The sequence below is a fragment of the Schistocerca nitens genome, chromosome 3 (assembly GCF_023898315.1).
Source record: "Schistocerca nitens isolate TAMUIC-IGC-003100 chromosome 3, iqSchNite1.1, whole genome shotgun sequence".
In the NCBI taxonomy this organism is placed as follows: Eukaryota; Metazoa; Arthropoda; class Insecta; order Orthoptera; family Acrididae; genus Schistocerca; species Schistocerca nitens.
In genome coordinates this window covers 188,265,614-188,288,621 of record NC_064616.1, presented here as the reverse complement: position 1 = coordinate 188,288,621, position 23,008 = coordinate 188,265,614, and the positions used below count along the sequence as shown (strand labels likewise).

The 23,008-nt window shown below is 41.9% G+C and overlaps 1 protein-coding gene across 1 annotated transcript in view; it reads right to left on the bottom strand.

The window, feature by feature from the left end:
* The window catches only part of LOC126248134 (mediator of RNA polymerase II transcription subunit 16), a 343,327-nt gene that overhangs the window by 285,393 nt on the left and 34,926 nt on the right, over positions 1–23,008 (bottom strand). The window contains exons 2-3 of the mRNA XM_049948825.1: positions 13,440–13,586; positions 3,352–3,415 (exon numbers count right to left, since the gene is read on the bottom strand). Coding sequence (XP_049804782.1) covers positions 3,352–3,415; positions 13,440–13,586 — 211 coding nt within the window. The remainder of the gene's footprint in view (positions 1–3,351; positions 3,416–13,439; positions 13,587–23,008) is intronic.

The following is a 23,008-nucleotide window of genomic DNA, read 5'->3' as shown; positions in this document are numbered from 1 at the left end:
AGGTGATCAGACAGGATGCTTATATAAGTGTCACTTGACAGAGTCGTATCCAGACAAATCAGGGGTACAATATCACTCCAACTGCACACGCTGCACACCACTACAGAGCCTCCACCAGCTTGAACAGTCTGCTGCTGACATGCAGGGTCCATGGATTCATGAGGTTGTCTCCATATCCATACACATCCATCCGCTCGATACAATTTGAAATGTCAGACCAGGCAACAAGTTTCCAGTCATCAACAGACCAATGTCGATGATGACAGGCTCAGATGAGGCATAAAGCTTTGTCCTGCAGTCATCAAGGGTACAAGAGTGGGACTTCAGCTCCAAAAGCCCATATCGATGATGTGTCATTGAATGGTTCGCACACTGACACTTGCTGATGGCACAGCACTGAAATCTGCGGCAATTTGCGGAGGGTTGCACTTCTATCATTTTGAACAATTCTCTTCAGTCGTCGTTGGTCCCATTCTCGCAGGATCTTTTTCTGGCTGCAGCGATGTTGGAGATATGATGTTTTACCAGATTCCTGATATTCACAGTACACTTGCGAAATGGTCATACACTACCTCAGAGGTGCTGTGTCCCATTGCTCATGCGCCGACTATAACACCACAGTCAAACTCATTTAAAACTTGAAAACCTGCCACTGTAGTAGCAGTAACCAATCTAACAACTGCACCAGACACTAGCTGTCTTATATAGGCATTTCCGACCGCACTGCTGTATTCTGCCTGGCACCAGACACTTGCTGTCTTATATAGGCATTTCCGACTGCAGCGTCATATTCTGCCTGTTTATGTATCTTTGTATTTGAATATGCATGTATATACCAGTTTCTTTAGTGCTTCAGTGTACAATAAAATATAAGGTAAAGTGCATATATAACTTAAATAACAATATAATCTGATGTAATGTATTTCCTAATCTAAACATAATCTGTATGTGTGTATCTCAGGAAAATAAAAGAAAAACTCACTGAGGGTTTCACATCTGTGGTGAAACATGTTTGGCTGTTAAAAAAAACAATACAAAACAATATCTTGGGTACTTGCAAAAAATCAGGCCCATCCATAATCCATTATAGCATTTGGGCAATAAATTGTTTAAGTGTTCTATTACAGTATAAGATAAAATGACAAGAGGGCAGGGGAGGATGACGGAACATACGAGGATCAGACATTCTGATACAACAGTATTCCTCACTTGGGTATTTTTTTTTCTATTGCCCCCTGAACATTTTGCTCAGTATAATAGCAACCAAATTGCCTGTGGGAACAACAGTGTTAATAATCCAAATATGCTCAAGTTTTCTTTGGTATTACCCGATTCCCATGAAAAAGGTCATAATGAGTTATTCCATTCTTTTGAAAATTGTTAGTGAGTAGACACAAGCTGGCTTGTAATTAAGTTCGCTTGGCAACAGTTCTGAACACTAAAGCACTACAAAAGAATTAAAATACAGAGAATGTAAGCTGTACTAAACCTCCAGTTATTTTAGTAGATATTGTCTCTCTTCCTTCATTAACATTACATCGTGATTGACACAAAATGAACACAAGTTGTCTCTACTATTATCTGTAACCTAATTATATTTTTAATAATAATAATAATGGAGAGAGAACATTACACCTACAGTGCTACTTCTGGAGTACAGCAAGGTAAGAAGAGCTCACATTGAACTTTAAAATAGTTAATAATGATTTGTCTTCAAAACCCACTCTGTTCCAAGAGCAGGTAACTAAAACTGACACACACAGAGACCAGTAACTGTAATGACTTTCAAATCATCACCCAAGCCAAAAGAGTTTCATGATCAGGACCCAACTAAAGCACAGAAGAGGAATAGAACTTCAGGTACTCTGCTTACTTAAGGAAGCTAGTAGACAAAAATTTTGTGATAGGATCTTCGGCCATAATTTTCATGCAGTATTTTCATGTCAGTGTTCCAGACACTGGAGGAGGAGGAAAAAGGAAAAAAAAAAAAAAGAGAGAGATGATTTTAACCAACCCACGAATAAGCATTGCTCTCTCGTTCAGGACAACTTCCAGCTGGCTTGCATATGTAGACTTACACTAGACAGAGCTAATATTCTCCTCTGTGGGTTAACATAAGGCAAGAGCAGATGCCCTCAATGTATGAGGTTGAGAATCTCACTGAGAGTTCATTTGGTACCTGAGCAACTGTATAGGAACAATCACATGAGAACTGAAGTTCATATCTGGGCTGTGAAGTAAACGTGAGGAGACTCCAAAAATGGGGACACAATTATCATGAGAATCCTTATCATCTGGGAAAAACAATTGTGGCCTAAACAGAAGCCACTGAACAAGCTGTGTGCAGGTACTGACAGATCCTAAAGTAATATCTATGAAGATAGAGAGTCTCTGCTAGTTCAGCTCTTTATAACTGTGGAGAGGAACAAACCTCCAGCATGTAGAAGTGTACACAGTGCACTTTCACATGCACTCAAAGTGAACTCACAGAAACAATCCAAAATGGCTTCTACATGACCTGCTACTGAGCGAACACTATTTTATTGAGTACTTTAAAGCAAAGCAGTGTTACTAACTATATCTCACTTTGCTGTGTCTTTCCATAGTTTAATCCTGCAATGTTCATTATTAATTTATATCAAGTAGTGCCAGTTTCTTCTTGTGGTCATTTATTTCATTTATAAAAATTGTTGCACTGCTAATTACACTTAAACCTTGAGCCATCATTACTTACCACAGTGCAAAAGGCATTAAAAATTAAATATGAATTCTCATCTGTGCTTCTGGCATGAGTAAAAATACTAACAATATCAAAATATCACTAAAACTAACATCCACCAAGATGAAATTAACCGAGAATTAAATTTAAATGGCATTTAATTGTCAAAAGAAATGAAAATGCCAAAGTCCCACAATAAATCAGACCCTCATACGTTTAGAACAACTACATAGTTTGTGCCATACGAGTTACCATAGCCACCATACTCATCAGCTCTCTGAACAATAAGGAGCATTGGAACCATGTTTTAATGAGGAAGTAATTTTCATACATGTTTATCAGTAGTTTCTTCCAGCATAGATCATAAAAATTATACAACATGAGACAAGAATTAAAATGAAGTCTATTTCAGTTAATATTATTTCTCAAAAAATAATTTTCACTTCTGAATTTGAAGTTTTGTGCACAATGATCTGATGCAATATTTTGTTTTCATTTAATCCAACAACATAAATAAATTAGGTACACTGTTGTGTAGTATTAACGAACACATCACGCCTTAAGCTGTTTATGAGGATAAGGTAATTTTCAATCACCAATTTTGATATTACACAACAGCAATAAATACATACCAGCAACTTATCACCAGGAACATCCCATTCTAATGCTGTCACTATAGCCTTGTTAGAAATAACCCTGTAATACAAAAATGTAACATATTACACAATTTCACTGCAACAAGTATAGCAAAGCAGTCTGCGATACCAAAATAGAATTTTAATGTTAAATAGATAGGCAGTTTGTGAGAGTAATACTGACAGCAAAAATGTCATGCTCAGAAAACATCAACTATAAAAAAGAATTAGGGAGAGGGAGAGGGAGAGGGAGAGGGAGAGGGAGAGGGAGAGGGAGAGGGAGAGGTTCATCTCTCCTAACAATGGTAACAGCATTTTAATTGGAGCAAAGGGAGAAGGAAGGAATGTAGGTTAGGGTGTAATGGCTAGTCTTGAAGCCTGTTACTCAACTAGATGAGGATAGTAAAGGAAATTAGACACACGCACTTTGAAGAAACCGTCCAGCATCCATCTCAAATGATACATGAGATACTGTGGAACACCTACAGAAAATTGCCAGATGAAGTTTGTTTTAATTAGGATATGGGGAGAAAAGAATTTTGGTCTTCTTTATGGACATGTTCCAGTAGTCACCAGGAATTATTTATGGGAACAAAACAAAACAAATCAAATGAGATGGGCTACCAGAACCTACTACTGAAAAGACTTCAGAGTTTGAAGCAATGCTAAAATTAAGTAAGCTTATTGCTTAGAAAACTGTGCTAAATATTTTTAATTTTAGAAGTTTAGATTTCATGAATTTGTGAGGTCTGTTCAAAAAATTTCGGAACATTCGAAATTTGGGTGGGGTGGGGTGGGGTGGGGTGGGGTGGGTAGAGGGAGAGAGGAAGCTGGTTTGCTGGCTAGGAAAGAGGGGTGAAGGGATGGTAGGTGCACTGACTAGACATGTGATGCACAGGTGTTGGAGCTGATGGGGAGCATTGCAAGATGAAGGGGATGTAGAGTTATGAATTGAGAGGGGGTGATAGGATGTAGGAAGCGGAAACTGTTGGGTGAAAGGTGTAAGGCCAGTGGGTTAATGAAAATTGAGGCAAGGAGGGTTACTGGAATGAAGGATGTGTTGCAAGAATAATTCTCATGTGTGTAGTTCAAAGAAGCTGCTGGTGGAGGGAAGGATAGAGATGGTCCAGGTTGTGAAGCAGCCAACGAAATAGATCATGTTGTGCACAGCTGCACATTGTGCCAGCAGGTGTTCAACACTGTATTTGGCTGCAGTTTGTCGGTGGCCATTCATTCTGATGGACAGCTGGATGGTTGTCACACCGAAATAAAAATATGTGCAATGATTGGAGCAGAGTTGGTTTATGCCAAGGCTGCTTCCACAGGTGGCCTTGACTCTGATGGTCTAGGATAAGTCTGTGATAGACTGGAGTAAGAAGTATTTGGTGGGCGAATTGGGCAGGTGTTGCACCTGGGTCTTTCACAGAAATATGATCCCTGTGGCAAGGGGATGGGAGTGGGAGTGGCATAGGAATGTAGGTTGGGTGGGCTATAAAACTCCACAGAGGGATGGGAAGGATCTTGTACAGGCTGTCTCTCATTTCAGGACGATATGTAATCAAAGCCCAGAAGGAAGATATGGTTCAGTTGTCCCAGTCCAGGGCAATATTGTGCGACTAGGGGGTTACTCCTTTGTGGTTGATTCTTGGGGATGATGGGAGGATTAGGTGTGTGCGAGGATATGGCATAGGAAATCTGTTTGCAGACTGGTTTTAGGAAGTAGCACCAATGTGAGACCTTCAGCATACTGGGCAAGAGAGTTCTCATCAATACACCATCCACGAGTGGCCAGGCTGCATGGGAGAGATATCTTGGTGTGGGAAAGATAACAGCTGTCAAAATGCAGACAGATACTGTTGGTGGTTACTGGGTTTAATATGGACAGAGGTGTGGATGGAGCCCTCAGAGAGATGGATGTCCCCATAGAAGTTTCAGTCCTATCTAAATGCCTCATCTTGAGCCCCATACCTGAGTTTAACCATGCTGGGCTTCCCAAAGACCTACTCTTCTTCTCCCGATCCCTGCAGTGGGAACACTTGTTTACAACAAATCCCTCCAACCAAAGACCCACTGTCCCAACACTTAACCTTGCCTCTCTCAGTTCATACTACCATTTAACTGTCAGCCCCCTCCCACACCTAACAATCCCCTGGTCACCTTCCCAAACTCCTAATTACCTCCAACTTGGCCTCACCATCCTTCCCCAGGTCCAATCCTAAGAATACTAACATGTTGTCATAGGAAAGGACAGCCTTACATAACCTCAAAACAGATCCAGACCCAATCATCCTCCTGGCAGACAACAGCTCCACCACTGCTGTGATGAATTGCAATGGCTACCTGAGAGTATGCTTCCGCCAACTGTCTAACTCCTCATCTACAATCTCTGCCGTATTGATCCCACTTCAGAACTCCAACATAACCTCCAATCCCTACCGAAATCCTTAGGTCCATACCAGAACCTCTCCCATGATTCCACCTCCCTCCTCACCCAAAGGACACCCCACACACATACTCTCCAAAATACATAAACCCCAACGATCCTCGACACCCCATAGGTGGTTATCGTGCTCCTGCTGAGAGAATTTCCACTCTTGTTGACCAGCACCTCCAACCAATCACCCAAAACCTAGCCTCTCACATTAAATACACAAACCACTTCATTTACTGATTCTCAACCATCCCCACCCATTTTACCTCCAGGATCCCACTGTAGACCCCAACACCCTACACAGCAACACACTTCATGTCCATGGCCTTGCTGCTATCTAACACTATCTCTCCCAACTTCCTTTAGACTCAGGCCTCATTCCTCATACACCGTACCAACTATATCCTGATACACAACTACTTCTCCTTTAAGGCAAAGGCATATAAACAAGTCTGCAGCTCAGCCATGGGCACCCACATAGCAACCTTCTGTGCCTACCTTCTAATGGACCATCTAGAGGAAACCTTCCTAGCCTCCCAAACACCTTGTCTGCTTCAAGTTTACTGATATCTTCATGATCTGGACTCAGGGCCAGGAGATCCTATCCTCATTCCTCCACAACCTTAACACCTACTCCCCCATATGCTTCACATGCCACTTCTCAACACAAATTGCCACTTTCCTGGACATACAACCCCAACCCTAGCCCTAACCCTAACCTTAACACTCCCACCCAACTCCCACCCCCCCACCCCTGAATCAGCCACAGACGTGTGCCCCCTCATCACCCACTGTCACCCTGGACTGGAACAACTGAACCATATTTTTTTGTCAGGGCTTCGATTATCTATCGTCATGTTCTGAAATGAGGGACATCCTATCCAAGATCCCTCCCACCTCTCCTAAAGTGGTGATCCGTTGCCCACCCAACCTACACAACATACTAGTCAATCTCTATGCCACTCTCTCTCCCAAGTTCTTGCCACAGGGATCATATTCCTGTGGAAAACACAGGCACAAGACCTACCAAATCCATTCAACAGCACTTCCTGCCCCAGTCCTGCCAAACAGCACTTCCTGCTCCAGTCCTGCCACAGGTTTATAGGACCCCACCACACGGAGGCACAACGTGCTGTTGAGCATAACATGGTAGACTTCAATGGCTGCATCACAACCTGTGCCATCTGGATCCTTCTCTCCACCACCAGCTTCTTTGAACTACACAGACAGAAGTTATCCTTCCAACACATCCTTCACTCCAGTAATCCTCCTTGCTTCAATTTCCATTAACACACTGTCCCCACTCCCTCCAACAACAGTTTCCCCTTCCTCCATCCTGTCAAACCCTCACAATTTGTGTCACCTTGTCACCTTCATCGTGCAACGCTCCCCATTTGCTATGACATCCATGCATCACATCCCTAGCCTGTGCACCTGCCATGTTTTCCTCCCGCATTCCTAGCCGGCAAACCGGCTACCTCCCTCCAAGCTACTAGCTACTCTCCTCCCACCCCTATTCCTGCCTCCCACCACTCCCCCCCCCCCCCCCTCTACCAGCCACACTCCATACAACCACACCCTACCCCATCTTCACATTGTGTGTCCAGATGGCACCATGTAGAGGCACACGTGTGTGTGTGTGTGTGTGTGTGTGTGTGTGTGTGTGTGTGTTTCTTCAATGTCTTCTGTATGTGCTAAGGGATTGGGAGAATTAAATTAATGGATTTTGTTTGGGTAACATGAGCAGCTAGAGAAATAAAAGTGTATCTGTACAAGCCTAATTCAACTGGCATTGGGCATGTGTAGCAGAGGTTACTCGTTAATGATTGTCACACAACAGCTGTCCACCTCATCACACACAGTGAGCTTTGATGTTGACAGTTTTGTTTTCCGTTTTTGTAGATTTGTATCAGACTTACCAACAATACAGTTAAGACAAAATCCTCCTTTCCTGCGACACACAGTATTCCGTTTTCACATCAGACAGTAGCAGCTGAAGCACTCCTGCAATTTTTGGTTATACAGGACTGGCAGCACTGATCATTCCTCAGCTTGGCAACCCAAAGTTCTCCAAGCCTATTACTCAGATAATATGGGCCAAATTCCCCGAGATACCCACTATCTGGCATAAAAGGCATTTGTAGCTAATCAAATGTCAAGTATGCCACAAGTATTATCATCTGGAAGGTAACTTCTTGTTGCTAGTTGGGTAGGATGGTAAAAATATGGGCCAATCATAGGATCACACCAGTGCTCATGCACAGACAAATCGTTAAGCCTTTACAGATGGTACAGAAAGGGGCTCAACCACACATACACTGTCTCTACATGAGCATAAGGCAGTAGCAATCATGTCCACGGCCAAACAGTGTGTGAAGTTGCTGGATTTGTTTGTGTTTCGCAGTGGACAGTTCAACGTGTCTACAAGCAGTGGTGTAATACATGAAGCCACAAAACATGATGTCAGAATTGTTTTCCAAAAAAGATCCTGAATGAGAGAAAACGGAGACATGTTTCACAGCTTGTGAATCAAAATCACTTCCAAACCTGACATCAATTGCTGCAGGCAGTGAATGAAGGTCCATTACCCCCTGTTAGTGAGAGAATATTATGATGGGAACTGCATGCAATGAACATTTGGAGCCAGCTGCTGTCGCCGAACGGTTCTAGGCACTTCAGTCTGGAACCGCACTGCTGCTATGGTTGCAGGTTTGAATCCTGCCTCAGGCATGGATATGTGTGATGTCTTTAGGTTAGTTAGGTTTAAGTAGTTCTACGTCTAGGGGACTTATGACCTCAAATGTTAAGTCCCATAGAGCTTAGAGCCATCTGAACCATTTTTGAACATTTGGAGTCAGTCACCTAGCAAGAGATGTTGCTCACACAGGCACATAAAGACGTCAACAGTAAAGTTCATCGGGCTGGAAGAATATGTGACTGGTTTCTTGAACACTCCCCTACCCAATTACATCTGAATTGGCTTGCAAAATCACCTAACTTGAATCCCCCAGAAATTATTCGTGACATGTTGGAACAGTGGGTGAAACGCTGACATCAGCATCCCCGCAATTTGGTGGAACTGTGCGATCAAATCCTCAGTGAGTGCCTTAACCTGGATGTGATTCCCTACACTACCTTATGGCCTTATTTCCTAACCAAATTCAGGCGATTATCAAGTACAGGGGTGAAAATACACAATATTAAATGATTCTTGTACATATTTTTCTAGGGGCGATTAATTTTTCGTCCAGTGAACTTACTTTCCACACAATGATGCTGCACCTCTTCTTTAATTCACAAGCATTTTGTGTGTGTGTGTGTGTGTGTGTGTGTGTGTGTGTGTGTGTGTGTGTGTGTGTGTGTGTGTGTGTGAGCCTGGGAGGGGGGGGGGGGAGGAGGGTCCATTGGGATTAAATAACTTCCTCATGCAGACATCAATTTGCATTCCCTATGTAGATCAGTCATCGTCTGATTCATTAGATAAAAATCAGTGAAAGTTGTCTGTAAGTTTCTCCTAGATGTGTGAAGCTGATGCCTTTCTTATTTAGACAGTTTTGAACGTGGCTGTCTGTCAGTAAATGTATATAAGTTTCAATGTGGACGTAACATAGCCAACCGGTTGCAAGTAATTGTTTAATATATTCACCCAGGTTTCAACACCCTAATTTAAAATTCCTATAAAATAATACACACTAAATTAAGTTTGGCAGAAACATTAACCAAGATGAAAAATGCCATAACATAGAAAGGTTACTTATGTAAAGTTATATTCTGAGAATTCAATATTTAGAGCAGACTGCTCAACTCAAAAATTAAAAACATTCCAGCCTTTGGTACATACACCTTGCAAGTAACATCAGACTGAGCGGCTTACATTGCTGCTACGAAAACAAGACACAAGTTGCACTACCTATAACGCGTGGACAGTGACATATGTCCATTTGTAAGTTATTGTTAGTAGAAAAGGCAACTTTACATCCATATTTTTTTAATTAGAAGATCTACATCTACATCTACATTTATACTCCGCAAGCCACCCAACGGTATGTGGTGGAGGGCACTTTACGTGCCTCTGTCATTACCTCCCTTTTCTGTTCCAGTCGCATATGGTCCGCGGGAAGAACGACTCTCTGAAAGCCTCCGTGCGCGCTCGAATCTCTCTAATTTTACATTTGTGATCTCCTCGAGAGGTATAAGAAGGGGGAAGCAATATATTCGATACCTCATCCAGAAACGCACCCTCTCGAAACCTGGCGAGCAAGCTACACCGCGATGCAGAGCGCCTCTCTTACAGAGTCTGCCACTTGAGTTTGCTAAACATCTCCGTAACGCTATCACGGTTACCAAATAACCCTGTGACGAAACGCGCCGCTTTTCTTTGGATCTTCTCTATCTCCTGTGTCAACCCGACCTGATACGAATCCCACACTGATGAGCAATACTCAAGTATAGATCGAACGAGAGTTTTGTAAGCCACCTCCTTTGTTGATGAATCTCAACCTGGCACCCGCCTTACCAACAATTAATTTTATGTGATCATTCCACTTCAAATCGTTCCGCACGCTTACTCCCAGATATTTTATAGAAGTAACTGCTACCAGCGTTTGTTCCGCTATCATATAATCATACAATAAAGGATCCTTCTTTCTATGTATTCGCAATACATTACATTTATCTATGTTAAGGGTCAGTTGCCACTCCCTGCACCAAGTGCCTATCCGCTGCAGATCTTCCTGCATTTCGTTACAATTTTATAATGCTGCAACTTCTCTGTATACTACAGCATCATCCGCGAAAAGCCGCATGAAACTTCCGACACTATCTACTAGGTCATTTATATATATTGTGAAAAGCAATGGTCCCATAACACTCCCCTGTGGCACGCCAGAGGTTACCTTAATGTCTGTAGACATCTCTCCATTGATAACAACATGCTGTGTTCTGTTTGCTAAAAACTCTTCAATCCAGCCACACAGCTGGTCTGATATTCCGTAGGCTCTTACTTTGTTTATCAGGCGACAGTGTGGAACTGTATCGAACGCCTTCCGGAAGTCAAGGAAAATAGCATCTACCTGGGAGCCTGTATCTAATATTTTCTGGGTCTCATGAACAAATAAAGCGAGTTGGGTCTCACACAATTGCTGTTTCCAGAATCCATGTCGTAAAATTCTACAACAGATCGACGTCACAGATATAGGTCTATTTTGCGCATCTGCTCGATGACCCTTCTTGAAGACTGGGATTACCTGTGCTCTTTTCCAATCATTTGGAACCTTCCGTTCCTCTAGAGACTTGCGGTACACGGCTGTTAGAAGGGGGGCAAGTTCTTTCGCGTACTCTGTGTAGAATCGAATTGGTATCCCGTCAGGTCCAGTGGACTTTCCTCTGTTGAGTGATTCCGGTTGCTTTTCTATTTCGTGGACACTTATTTCGATGTCAGCCATTTTTTCGTTTGTGCGAGGATTTAGAGAAGGAACTGCAGTGCGGTCTTTCTCTGTGTAACAGCTTTGGAAAAAGATGTTTAGTATTTCAGCTTTACGCGTGTCATCCTCTGTTTCAATGCCATCATCATTCCGGAGTGTCTGGATATGCTGTTTCGAGCCACTTACTGATTTAATGTAAGACCAGAACATCCTAGGATTTTCTGTCAAGTCAGTACATAGAATTTTACTTTCGAATTCACTGAACGCTTCACGCATAGCCCTCATTACGCTAACTTTGACATCGTTTAGCTTCTGTTTGTCTGAGAGGTTTTGGCTGCATTTAAACTTGGAGTGAAGCTCTCTTTGCTTTCGCAGTAGTTTCCTAACTTTGTTGTTGAACCACTGTGGGTTTTTCCCGTCCCTCACAGTTTTACTCGGAACATACCTGTCTAAAACGCATTTTACGATTGCCTTGAACTTTTTCCATAAACACTCAACATTGTCAGTGTCGGAACAGAAATTTTCATTTTAATCTGTTAGGTAGTCTGAAATCTGCCTTCTATTACTCTTGCTAAACAGATAAACCTTCCTCCCTTTTTTTATATTCCTATTAACTTCCATATTCAGGGATGCTGCAACGGCCTTATGATCACTGATTCCCTGTTCTGCACTTACAGAGTTGAAAAGTTCGGGTCTGTTTGTTATCAATAGGTCCAAGATGTTATCTCCACGAGTCGGTTCTCTGTTTAGTTGCTCGAGGTAATTTTCGGATAGTGCACTCAGTATAATGTCACTCGATGCTCTGTCCCTACCACCCGTCCTAAACACCTGAGTGTCCCAGTCTATATCTGGTAAATTGGTAAATTGAAAGACGATGAATACTATAAGAAATTGGGCATAAAAATGGAACCGAAAAATCTTCCTTATACTCGTTACTGTCAGAAACAGCACTGATGCCTAAAGTAGTCACTTTAGCATCAGTTTTAATTTTGAAGATTTTTCAACTAACAAGAAATCAATACCATTATTAACTGCAATAGTTTTTATTAAACTGTTACTTGTTTTGGCCACAGTGTTTAACTTTTCTCTTTCTTCTTATTGGGGTGACATTAAGAGTTGTGAGTGAGGTACTGCATTCATATCTCTTGTCTTTCTCGGTAGTATGGAGGAGACTAATAGCTTTATCTATTGAACATGACTGAATCTACTCTTTGAGGTACACCTGTTCACACAGCTTCAGCTGTAACAGCCAGGTTAGACTAAGCCTTTTTCTGAGTAAATTTTTTGATCACAAAATTGAATGGTGACACAAACGCACACGCACACGCAAATGGGCACATAGTGAGCATGTCACACCTCCATGTGCACCTCTGTCACCTATACCAAAATTTTTATAAACCTAGCACGATACAAAGATATATTACTGTACCAGGAATAAAAGGATGAAATTTATGACAGAATAAATAAGTCAGTATTTACCACACTTGGGTAATACCAGAGACTGTAATGTCGGTGTAAGAATAACCATTTGTACAGTACACCCTGCAACTCCAACGTTTCACTTCCATAGCACTTTCTACATACTATTCTTGTTTCAGCTCTTCCACATTTATCAAATCACAGGAAGATGGATATGTTGTCTGTTCTTTCGGACATGTCCAAAAAAACAGACACCATATCCATAAAAGTATAATAGAATAAGGGTGAGGCACCACAAACTTCAGTCACCTCTTCTAAATGCAAGTTGTCAAACAGTGCCTCCTGGGGAAAAACATCTACCGCCATGTGCAATGGAGGATGGTTAACAATGTACAAAGCTTACGGTAAAAAATGACATGTTGTCTAGCTGCCAACTTGGATTCTTGATCTGTCAAGTTCAAATGCATTTGTTACCAGTTAAGTTGTAATGACAGACTGGAAGCTGGAATGACGAACCCATCATAGCTGACCTACATAGATTGATATGGAGTACAGTATTCATCTAATACGCTAAGAGTCTCCAAAATTTTCTTAAAAGTCATGATCAAAGTTCACACTGTTGTCTCACTATAATACCACACAGTATAGTGAATTCAGGCAAAACTTACAGATGATATTGTAACTGTAACCAGTATCACTGGCAAACTCATCTTAAAATCAGGCAAAAGAAGACTAATATGAAGTAAATAACAAAAACTTTAACAGAAACATCAACATATGTCTTCAGATGAAGAAAGTCTCACATTACATACTTGTGACAATGCCATGGCACATTCAGGTCTGCTATGTAAACGTGTGAACCCCAGCTTTTGCCCCAACAGTCTTCAAGTTCTGTAATTGCAGAGAATGCAACGATGCTTTGGCTTGATATGCAACACAATGTGCGTCCATCATGTAAGCTGTAAAAAATAAAGCAAAGACAAATGTAAGCATCAAAAAAATTACAGTCATACGGTAGTTTTTAGGTGAACATGCATTCATGGCCAAATATTTCCATTTCAGAAAATGAGAATCACAATTCCATAAGCTTATGGATTAACTTACCCTTTGTTTTATCAGCAAACATTCATTAAGAGCCTCTTTCATGCCATATGCATTACAGCTTTCATTCTCATAACTCAAGTCTAGTTACTATTTATGTATTCTTTTCATCACATTAATTATCAATTACACATAAAGAAATGAAACATTTATCTACCATTTCAAAAGAATATATTATGATAACTGACAAGGAAACTTTTAATAAACTTGTTTAGTCCTGCAAGGAAGATATGTCACTATTAATTCTGCAAGTATTGCAGAAAGCAAGTAACACTTCCCATAATGACTCATCTTAGTTTTCGAATTAAATAATTTAATGTTGCGTTAGACACAATTCCAACAGAAACACACACACACACACACACACACACACACACACACAGAGAGAGAGAGAGAGAGAGAGAGAGAGAGAGAGAGAGAGTGTGTGTGTGTGTGCGGGGGGGGGGGGGGGGGGGGCAGTTGGGTAGAGGAATGGGCAGAGTGAGTAGAGGAGGAGGCCTGTAGAGAAGGAACCTGTAGTAAGTTAAGGGCAGCTGATCCAATGAAGGAAATAAGATGACTTCAGATGTTTGAAAGGATGGAAATCATTCTTTCAGAAGATATATATAACTTTCATGAAATGAATCAAATGCACATAAGTTAAATGAATAACTGTTGGACCAAAATCAATGAAGATGTAATGATATGAAATGATACTGCACCAGACTGGAACTCAACTTGAATTTCCTGCTCACTGTTAGCAGTCACCCACACCATTTGTCTATCTGAGCACAACTCCAGGAGTGACTCAAACTTTTGTTGTTACTTATGTTTCCACACAATTTTGGAAAGCTACTACCAGAGTTTTTCCTATAGGGTTTGCAGGTACCACAGATTTTCAATATCTAAACAGTTTGCACTGATATCATTTCATGACACTGCATCATCATTTCTTTCATCCTCATTGATCCATTACTTTCATCTCATTGTGTTTAATTCATTTCATCCCTTGTCACAGGGTAACTGACAGAACTCTAGTGACTCTGTCCCCCAATGGTGCTACTCCCACACACCACAGGGGACAATCCCTAATCGTAGTGTTCAGATATAGGTGGAAACATCAGCAGCAATGAAAGTTTGTGTCGGGCCTGATAGTATGCTCAGATAGCCTACTGTTTAGGGCAGCTGCTAGGGATAAGCTGGAAACTCATGCCACTACAGAGATGTACAACAGAACTTTTATTTCATAAGTACAGGACTGGACAAGGAATTTAATACAGTAATTGGAGGAACTTTCTCCAAGATCAGCAGAGACCTACCACACAAACTTTAGTGAATTGCATGGCACTGGTATAGTAGATTCTCTGGTGGTCAGATATACTAAGATCTTTGCACACTGAGAATTCAGTATGATACGGGAACAACAGATGTGATATCTAAGGCAAAACTTATGTTCAACACAGACATCATAGAGGTGTGTGGACCAATAACTGTCGGCACAGTAATATTAACAGAGAAATTTTGTAAACAATTAGAACACTCAGAAATTCATCTATGGGAGTTTACACTTTGGTAATGGAGGACTAAAAGAAAGAACATGGAACTAGGTTGTTCAAGGTGTCACAGACTACCACCATACATTTTCTGTATGTCTAAGAGCCCAGGTATTAGTATTTACTTATCATCAATGAATCAATTACATTAGTGGTATCAACACAAGGGAAACATGTAATGAGTTAGGAACTGAAAAAGAATAATAATAAATCCTTCCACTCCCTAGACAGAAACTAACAATGAAGGAAGCCACACACACACACACACACACACACACACACACACACACACACACACATATATATATATATATATATATGATCATGTCACATATGTGTCAAAAATAATATTGATAGAAATACTGGACATGGATTTAGGAAGATTTTTTTGAAAAGTAGCATTCTACAATAACAGCATGATACACAAGGAGATCCCATTACATATTTAATACAAAAATTACAAAATAATTTTAGACACAGTACCTATCGTAAGACATGGTGAACAAGTTTGGAGCAGAAGTTTATTGACAGAAGTGGAAATCATGTTACAGGTTTTCACATAAACCAGTTATCATTAGACAAATTTTGTGCCTTCATTTAATCCTAGAAAGTACCTCATGTCAAGTTCCATCATACATTCTTTGTAATACACTCCTGGAAATGGAAAAAAGAACACATTGACACCGGTGTGTCAGACCCACCATACTTGCTCCGGACACTGCGAGAGGGCTGTACAAGCAATGATCGCACGCACGACACAGCGGACACACCAGGAACCGCGGTGTTGGCCGTCGAATGGCGCTAGCTGCGCAGCATTTGTGCACCGCCGCCGTCAGTGTCAGCCAGTTTGCCGTGGCATACGGAGCTCCATCGCAGTCTTTAACACTGGTAGCATGCCGTGACAGCGTGGACGTGAACCGTATGTGCAGTTGACGGACTTTGAGCGAGGGCGTATAGTGGGCATGCGGGAGGCCGGGTGGACGTACCGCCGAATTGCTCAACACGTGGGGTGTGACGTCTCCACAGTACATCAATGTTGTCGCCAGTGGTCGGCGGAAGGTGCACGTGCCCGTCGACCTGGGACCGGACCGCAGCAACGCACGGATGCACGCCAAGACCGTAGGATCCTACGCAGTGCCGTAGGGGACCGCACCGCCACTTCCCAGCAAATTAGGGACACTGTTGCTCCTGGGGTATCGGCAAGGACCATTCGCAACCGTCTCCATGAAGCTAGGCTACGGTCCCGCACACCGTTAGGCCGTCTTCCGCTCACGCCCCAACATCGTGCAGCCCGCCTCCAGTGGTGTCGCGACAGGCGTGAATGGAGGGACGAATGGAGACGTGTCGTCTTCAGCGATGAGAGTCGCTTCTGCCTTGGTGCCAATGATGGTCGTATGCGTGTTTGGCACCGTGCAGGTGAGCGCCACAATCAGGACTGCATACGACCGAGGCACACAGGGACAACACCTGGCATCATGGTGTGGGGAGCGATCTCCTACACTGGCCGTACACCACTGGTGATCGTCGAGGGGACACTGAATAGTGCACGGTACATCCAAACCATCATCGAACCCATCGTTCTACCATTCCTAGACCGGCAAGGGAACTTGCTGTTCCAACAGGACAATGCACGTCCGCATGTATCCCATGCCACCCAACGTGCTCTAGAAGGTGTAAGCCAACTACCCTGGCCAGCAAGATCTCCGGATCTGTCCCCCATTGAGCATGTTTGGGACTGGATGAAGCGTCGTCTCACGCGGTCTGCACGTCCAGCACGAACGCTGGTCCAACTGAGGCGCCAGGTGGAAATGGCATGGCAAGCCGTTCCACAGGACTACATCCAGCATCTCTACGATCGTCTCCATGGGAGAATAGCAGCCTGCACTGCTGCGAAAGGTGGATATACACTGTACTAGTGCCGACATTGTGCATGCTCTGTTGCCTGTGTCTATGTGCCTGTGGTTCTGTCAGTGTGATCATGTGATGTATCTGACCCCAGGAATGTGTCAATAAAGTTTCCCCTTCCTGGGACAATGAATTCACGGTGTTCTTACTTCAATTTCCAGGAGTGTACATTTGAGTAACTCAAGTCATCTTGGTGTACTCAGTAGCATGAAAAGTACTTATTATACATCATGGTGCCATGCAAAGAAACAAGAATTATGGCATGTACTTTGGTCTGATAATATTAAATGCAGGTCAAAAATGGAAAAATAAATAAAAAAATAAAGTGATTTGGAGGGTATTTCATCAAAATTAGAGAATCTGGTGTGCTGCTCCTCTTTGTCTGAACATACTAAACGCTTTGCAAATCATAGAATATGCAGCTACAAATGATGTCTGAGCAATCAGCGGCTTAGAATATCATACATAACAAAATAGGTAAGCATTCATTTAGCAGAAGCCATTCTAAACAAAATGAAAATCTACAAGCATTTAACACATCCATGTAATTGATGAGTCAGCCATTAAACAATGCATTAAGATACATCTCTATGAGTTAATGATAGAATATAGGGGCAATAAGTAACTGCTTTGTCAAAATAATGGACTCCTTGATGTGGTTACTAAACTTTTTGTTTTGGTACATCAGCTGAATAAAACAAAGAACAGTTAGGAAACTGAGGGCTGATAATGGAATGATTCACATGATCCTATTTCTAATGTATCATGGTATTCTCAGTATCATGTAGAGCTCTACACTGAAAAGTGTAAATTCATCAGGAAGACTAATCCTAAAGCCTATGTCAGGAAATTCAACTGAACATGAGGTTCTTGTACAGAAATATCACTACAATCTATGACACCAACCAAGTTTCCAGTTATACATCTCAAAAAATATCACCAACAAACTGTTTCACTTGATCCTGGAAGTTCAAGAAAATTATACAGTAATCTAAACAGAACTTTACTCCTTCCAGTAACTGAAGATTCTGTTTGCACCACGAACAGTAACAATGCTGCTGTTGCTGCTGATTAAAGGTTTCAAGAGACTAAACATCTGAGTAGTGAGAGTACGAGGCTGGACATAGGTACCAGCCTGGTATTTACCTAGCAATTGGCAAATGTTTTGAAAATCATGAAGACTTCATGAAAATGCTTTTCAATATGAACTTTCAGTAGCAAAAAGGTATGTTTTGAACAATGAAGATGTGTTAAATACATTTTGTGATGCAAATATCAAATGTGAGTTTGTGCGGAATGACAGTTACTGCAGGCCAAGAAAACCATTCAAATCACAGTGCTGTGATCCCTAATTCATGCTGAGGATAAATAATAAATTCCAAGCTCTGGATTCTGACAAATTTACCTCTAACTCACTTTTATCAGACTTGTCAGATAATGCAGAAATTTGTGTGAATACGCCAAAGTTGCCACAAAGCAAACAAGTGCAGCAAGAAAACATGACCAAAAAATGCATGACATTACTATATTATCTGACAGTCATGGAAGGGAAGTAGCAGCAATCATAGCAAGCAGTCAACCTTGTTTCAATGTCATGGGTATCATTAAGCCCAGTGCCCCCCACCCCCCCTCCCCCTCAAGGAAGTACTGAAATTCTGTGAGAAGATGTTACGAGTAAAGCCTGGCAGTGACTGAGTGTCAATTGGAGGTGCTAACTAAGTGTATAGGAACAAGAGCTAACATGCAGACACTGTTTTTAGGGAAGTTTTGCAAAAAAACACCTGAAGTGGGTACCTCACAAACTTCGTATCATGGAAAATTCTTGTGTTAATCACAGAGTACATCTATATCTATATCTACATATCTACATCCTCCGCAAGCAGTCATACAGTGCGTGGTGGAGGGTACCCTGTACCACTAATATCCACTTCTTTTCCTGTTTCACTCTGAAATAGAGCGAGGGAAAACTACTGTCTATACACCTACGTATACGTATGAGCCCTAATTTCTCGTATCTTATCTTTGTGGTCCTTAAATAAAATGTATTTGGGCAGGAGCCCATGAACATAAGTCTTCAGAAAATCTGCAATGATTTTGCCAATGCAATATTTGTGCAAGACAGTTATGTAAGATTTTTACCAGAGAAAAATCACCAAAAAGCTATATCTTTTCAGAAGTTGTTATTTGTACTTTGAGGACCTGTTGTTATCAAGTCTTCAAAGTACACACTCCACCAAAACGTCATGGAATCCAGGTATTGAGGGCCCCGCAACATGCATCGAATTATCCTATTCTCTATATACTGACTGCATAGGAGCTTGAAGTGGTGTTACTGATATACCAAAACTGGTTGTGTAAATAAAATGACAATTTCTGAAAACATACGGCAGTTTGGAGATCTTTCTCTGGTAAATATGTGGCCAGCCACTGTCCTGTAATCACGATACAACAACAGAGACAGTACTGTAAGAGGTCATTTCATCAGGCATGTTCTCCACAGGAACATAAAGGGTAAAAATGCAATGACAACTGAAATTCAGAACATTACAAAAATGTGTTCTAATAGCAAGGTCATGGCAACACATCTGTAAAATTTCTCGTGAACAGTGACTGTCATGTCACCTACAGTGGAAGTCATGGCACCCACAGCAGCAGAGATTAGTGGTGGTGGTGGTTAGTGTTTAACGTCCCGTCGACAACGAGGTCATTAGAGACGGAGCGCAAGCTCGGGTCAGGGAAGGATTGGGAAGGAAATCGGCCGTGCCCTTTCAAAGGAACCATCCCGGCATTTGCCTGAAACGATTTAGGGAAATCACGGAAAACCTAAATCAGGATGGCTGGAGACGGGATTGAACCGTCGTCCTCCCGAATGCGAGTCCAGTGTGCTAACCACTGCGCCACCTCGCTCGGTGCAGCAGAGATTAAGTCACCTACAGACGAGGGCAGGTCAACACAGATGTTCCCAGGTCACTTACACATGAGGCCAGGGTCACCTCCAGCAGAGGATCCTACATCAGCAGTGGAGGAGCCTAGATCTGCAATAGAAAACACTACATCTTCATCTTCATCTTCATCCATACGCTGCAAATCACCGTACAGTTGATGGCGGAGTGTACCTCGTATCACTACTAGTCATTTCCTCTCCTGTTGCATTTGCAAATAGAGCGAGGGAAAAATGACTGTCTAAAAGCCTCTGTCCGAGACCTAACTTTTTGCATATTATCTTCATAGTCCTTATACATAACGTATGAGGGTTGCCCAGAAAGTAATGCACTGCATTTTTTTCCTTCAACAATTCTTTATTGAACATAATGAGAATTACACACATGAAAGAATGGTGTTTTATCTACACACCCCGTTTTTCCACGTAATCTCCAGCCCATTCTACAGCCTTCGTCCAGCTCAAAACAAGGTTGTGTATTCCCTGTCAGTACTGATCTTTGCCTGGAGCCAGTGCTTCACTGTGTGAATCATCCTCAAAATGTCTTCCACGAACAGCATCCTTTAATGGCCAAAACAAGTGGTAGCTCACTACAACATGTCAGATGTGACAGGCGTTGATGGTCTCCCTGACCGCTGCATATTGTGGAGCTCTGCCGAATCACCTTCTGATGATCTCACCTTCTGACGATCTCACCTTCACGCGCAGCAACTAACTGCACTCCTGTTGACAGTAGATGCTCCATTGACTTTGCACAAGTGTTTGTGGATATTCCCCACAGTTTCTTTCTCTGCAATGAGAAATTCAATTACGGCCCATTTTTTTGTTTGTAAGATGTATAACCTACTGAAGCCATTTTGAAACTGTCCTGCAGCTACGCTACCTGTTGGAAGTGACGGAAACTTGGTGCGCTCACTCAGGGGACTTCAAATAATACATACGTAACATTTCACATTTGTAGCATTGTATTCGGCTAACAAGGGAATCTCCCCATCGCACCCCCCTCAGATTTAGTTATAAGTTGGCACAGTGGATAGGCCGTGAAAAACTGAACACAGATGAATCGAGAAAACAGGAAGAAGTTGTGTGGAACTATGAAAAAAATAAGCAAAATATACAAACTGAGTAGTCCATGCGCAACGTATGCAACATCGAGGATAATGTGAGCTCAGGAGCGCCGTGGTCCCGTGGTTAGCGTGAGCAGCTCCGGAACAAGAGGTCCTTGGTTCAAGTCTTCCCTCGGGTGAAAATTTTACTTTCTTTATTTTCGCAAAGTTATGATCTGTCCGTTCGTTCATTGACGTCTCTGTTCACTGTAATAAGTTTAGTGTCTGTGTTTTGCGACCGCACCGCAAAACCGTGCGATTAGTACACAAAAGGACGTGCTTCTCCAATGGGAACCGAAAACATTTGATGGCAAGGTCATAGGTCAACCGATTCCTCCAGAGGAAAACACGTCTGATATATTCTATACGACACTGGTGAGGGCATGTGCGTCACATGACAGGAATATGTTGTCGACCCACCTAACTTGTACACTTGGCGAATGGGAAAAAGGATTCTTCTACCTTGCCCGATTTAGGTTTTCTTGTGGATGTGATAATCACTCCCAAAAAGTGATAAAAACGTAAGAGTTTGTCACATAAACTGCAACAAATGAATGCAGCAGTTTCACAGTCGCACAGTTTTCCCTGTGCTCTGTCAAAACATAAGTTTTTAACATTTTCAAATTTTTCCGTGTGTAGACCGTCAAACCCTGCGTATGTCCAAGCAAATCTGAACATGTCCTGGAATTTTGGAGAGAGAAGTTGATTATGTGTGAGTGCCTGAAATTTGATAGTTGTCTGAAAATAAAAAAAAATATATTTTTCACTCGAGGGAAGACTTGAACCAAGGACCTCTCATTCCGCACCTGCTCATGCTAACAACGAGACCACAGTGCTCCTGAGCTCACACTATCCTCGATGTTGCCTATGTTGCGCATGGACTACTCAGTTTGTATATTTTGCTTATTTTTTTCATAGTTCCACACAACTTCTTCCTGTTTTCTCGACTGATCTGTGTTCAGTTTTTCAATGCCTATCCACTGTGCCAACTTATAACTAAATCTGAGGGGGGTGCGATGGGGAGGTTCCCTTGTAAGAAAAAAAATGTGGTGCATTACTTTCTGGGCAAGCCTCGTACATCTACAGCAGTAGAATTCTTCTGCAGTCAGTCTCAAATGGTTCTATAAATCTGTGCAATAGCTCCTGTTTCAATATCTTCCTTTAATCCAACACTTGAAGAGTACTCAAGAATGGATTGCAATAGTGTTTTATATGCCATCTCCTTTATGAATGATCTATATTTCCCAAAATTCTCCCAATAAAAATGAAGTCTAGTATTCACCTTCCCTACTACCAAACTGATGTGCTCATTCTACTTCATACCACTTTGGAATGTAACACCTTGATATTTAATGGAAGTGACTGTATCAAGCTGCAACCTACTAATGCTGTATTCGAACATTGAAAGACTGTTTTTCCTACACATCCACATTAACTTACATTTTTCTACATTTAGAGGAAGTTGTCATTCACCACACCAACTAGAAATTTTGTTTAAGTTATCTTATACATCGCTACAGCTACTCAGCGATGACACATTCCGGTACACCATAGCAACATCAGCAAAAAGCTGTAAATTGCTGTTCACTACATCCAGCAGGTCACTTATGTATATAGAGAATAAAAGCAGTCCTGTCGCACTTCCCTAAGGCACACCTGACAATATCCTTGTGTCTGATGAACACTCGCTGTTGTGAACCGTGTACTGGTTTCTATTGTTTAAAAAGTCTTTGAGACATTCACATATCTGGAAACCTAAACTGGACACACAGACCCCCATCAAAATCTTCTACAGT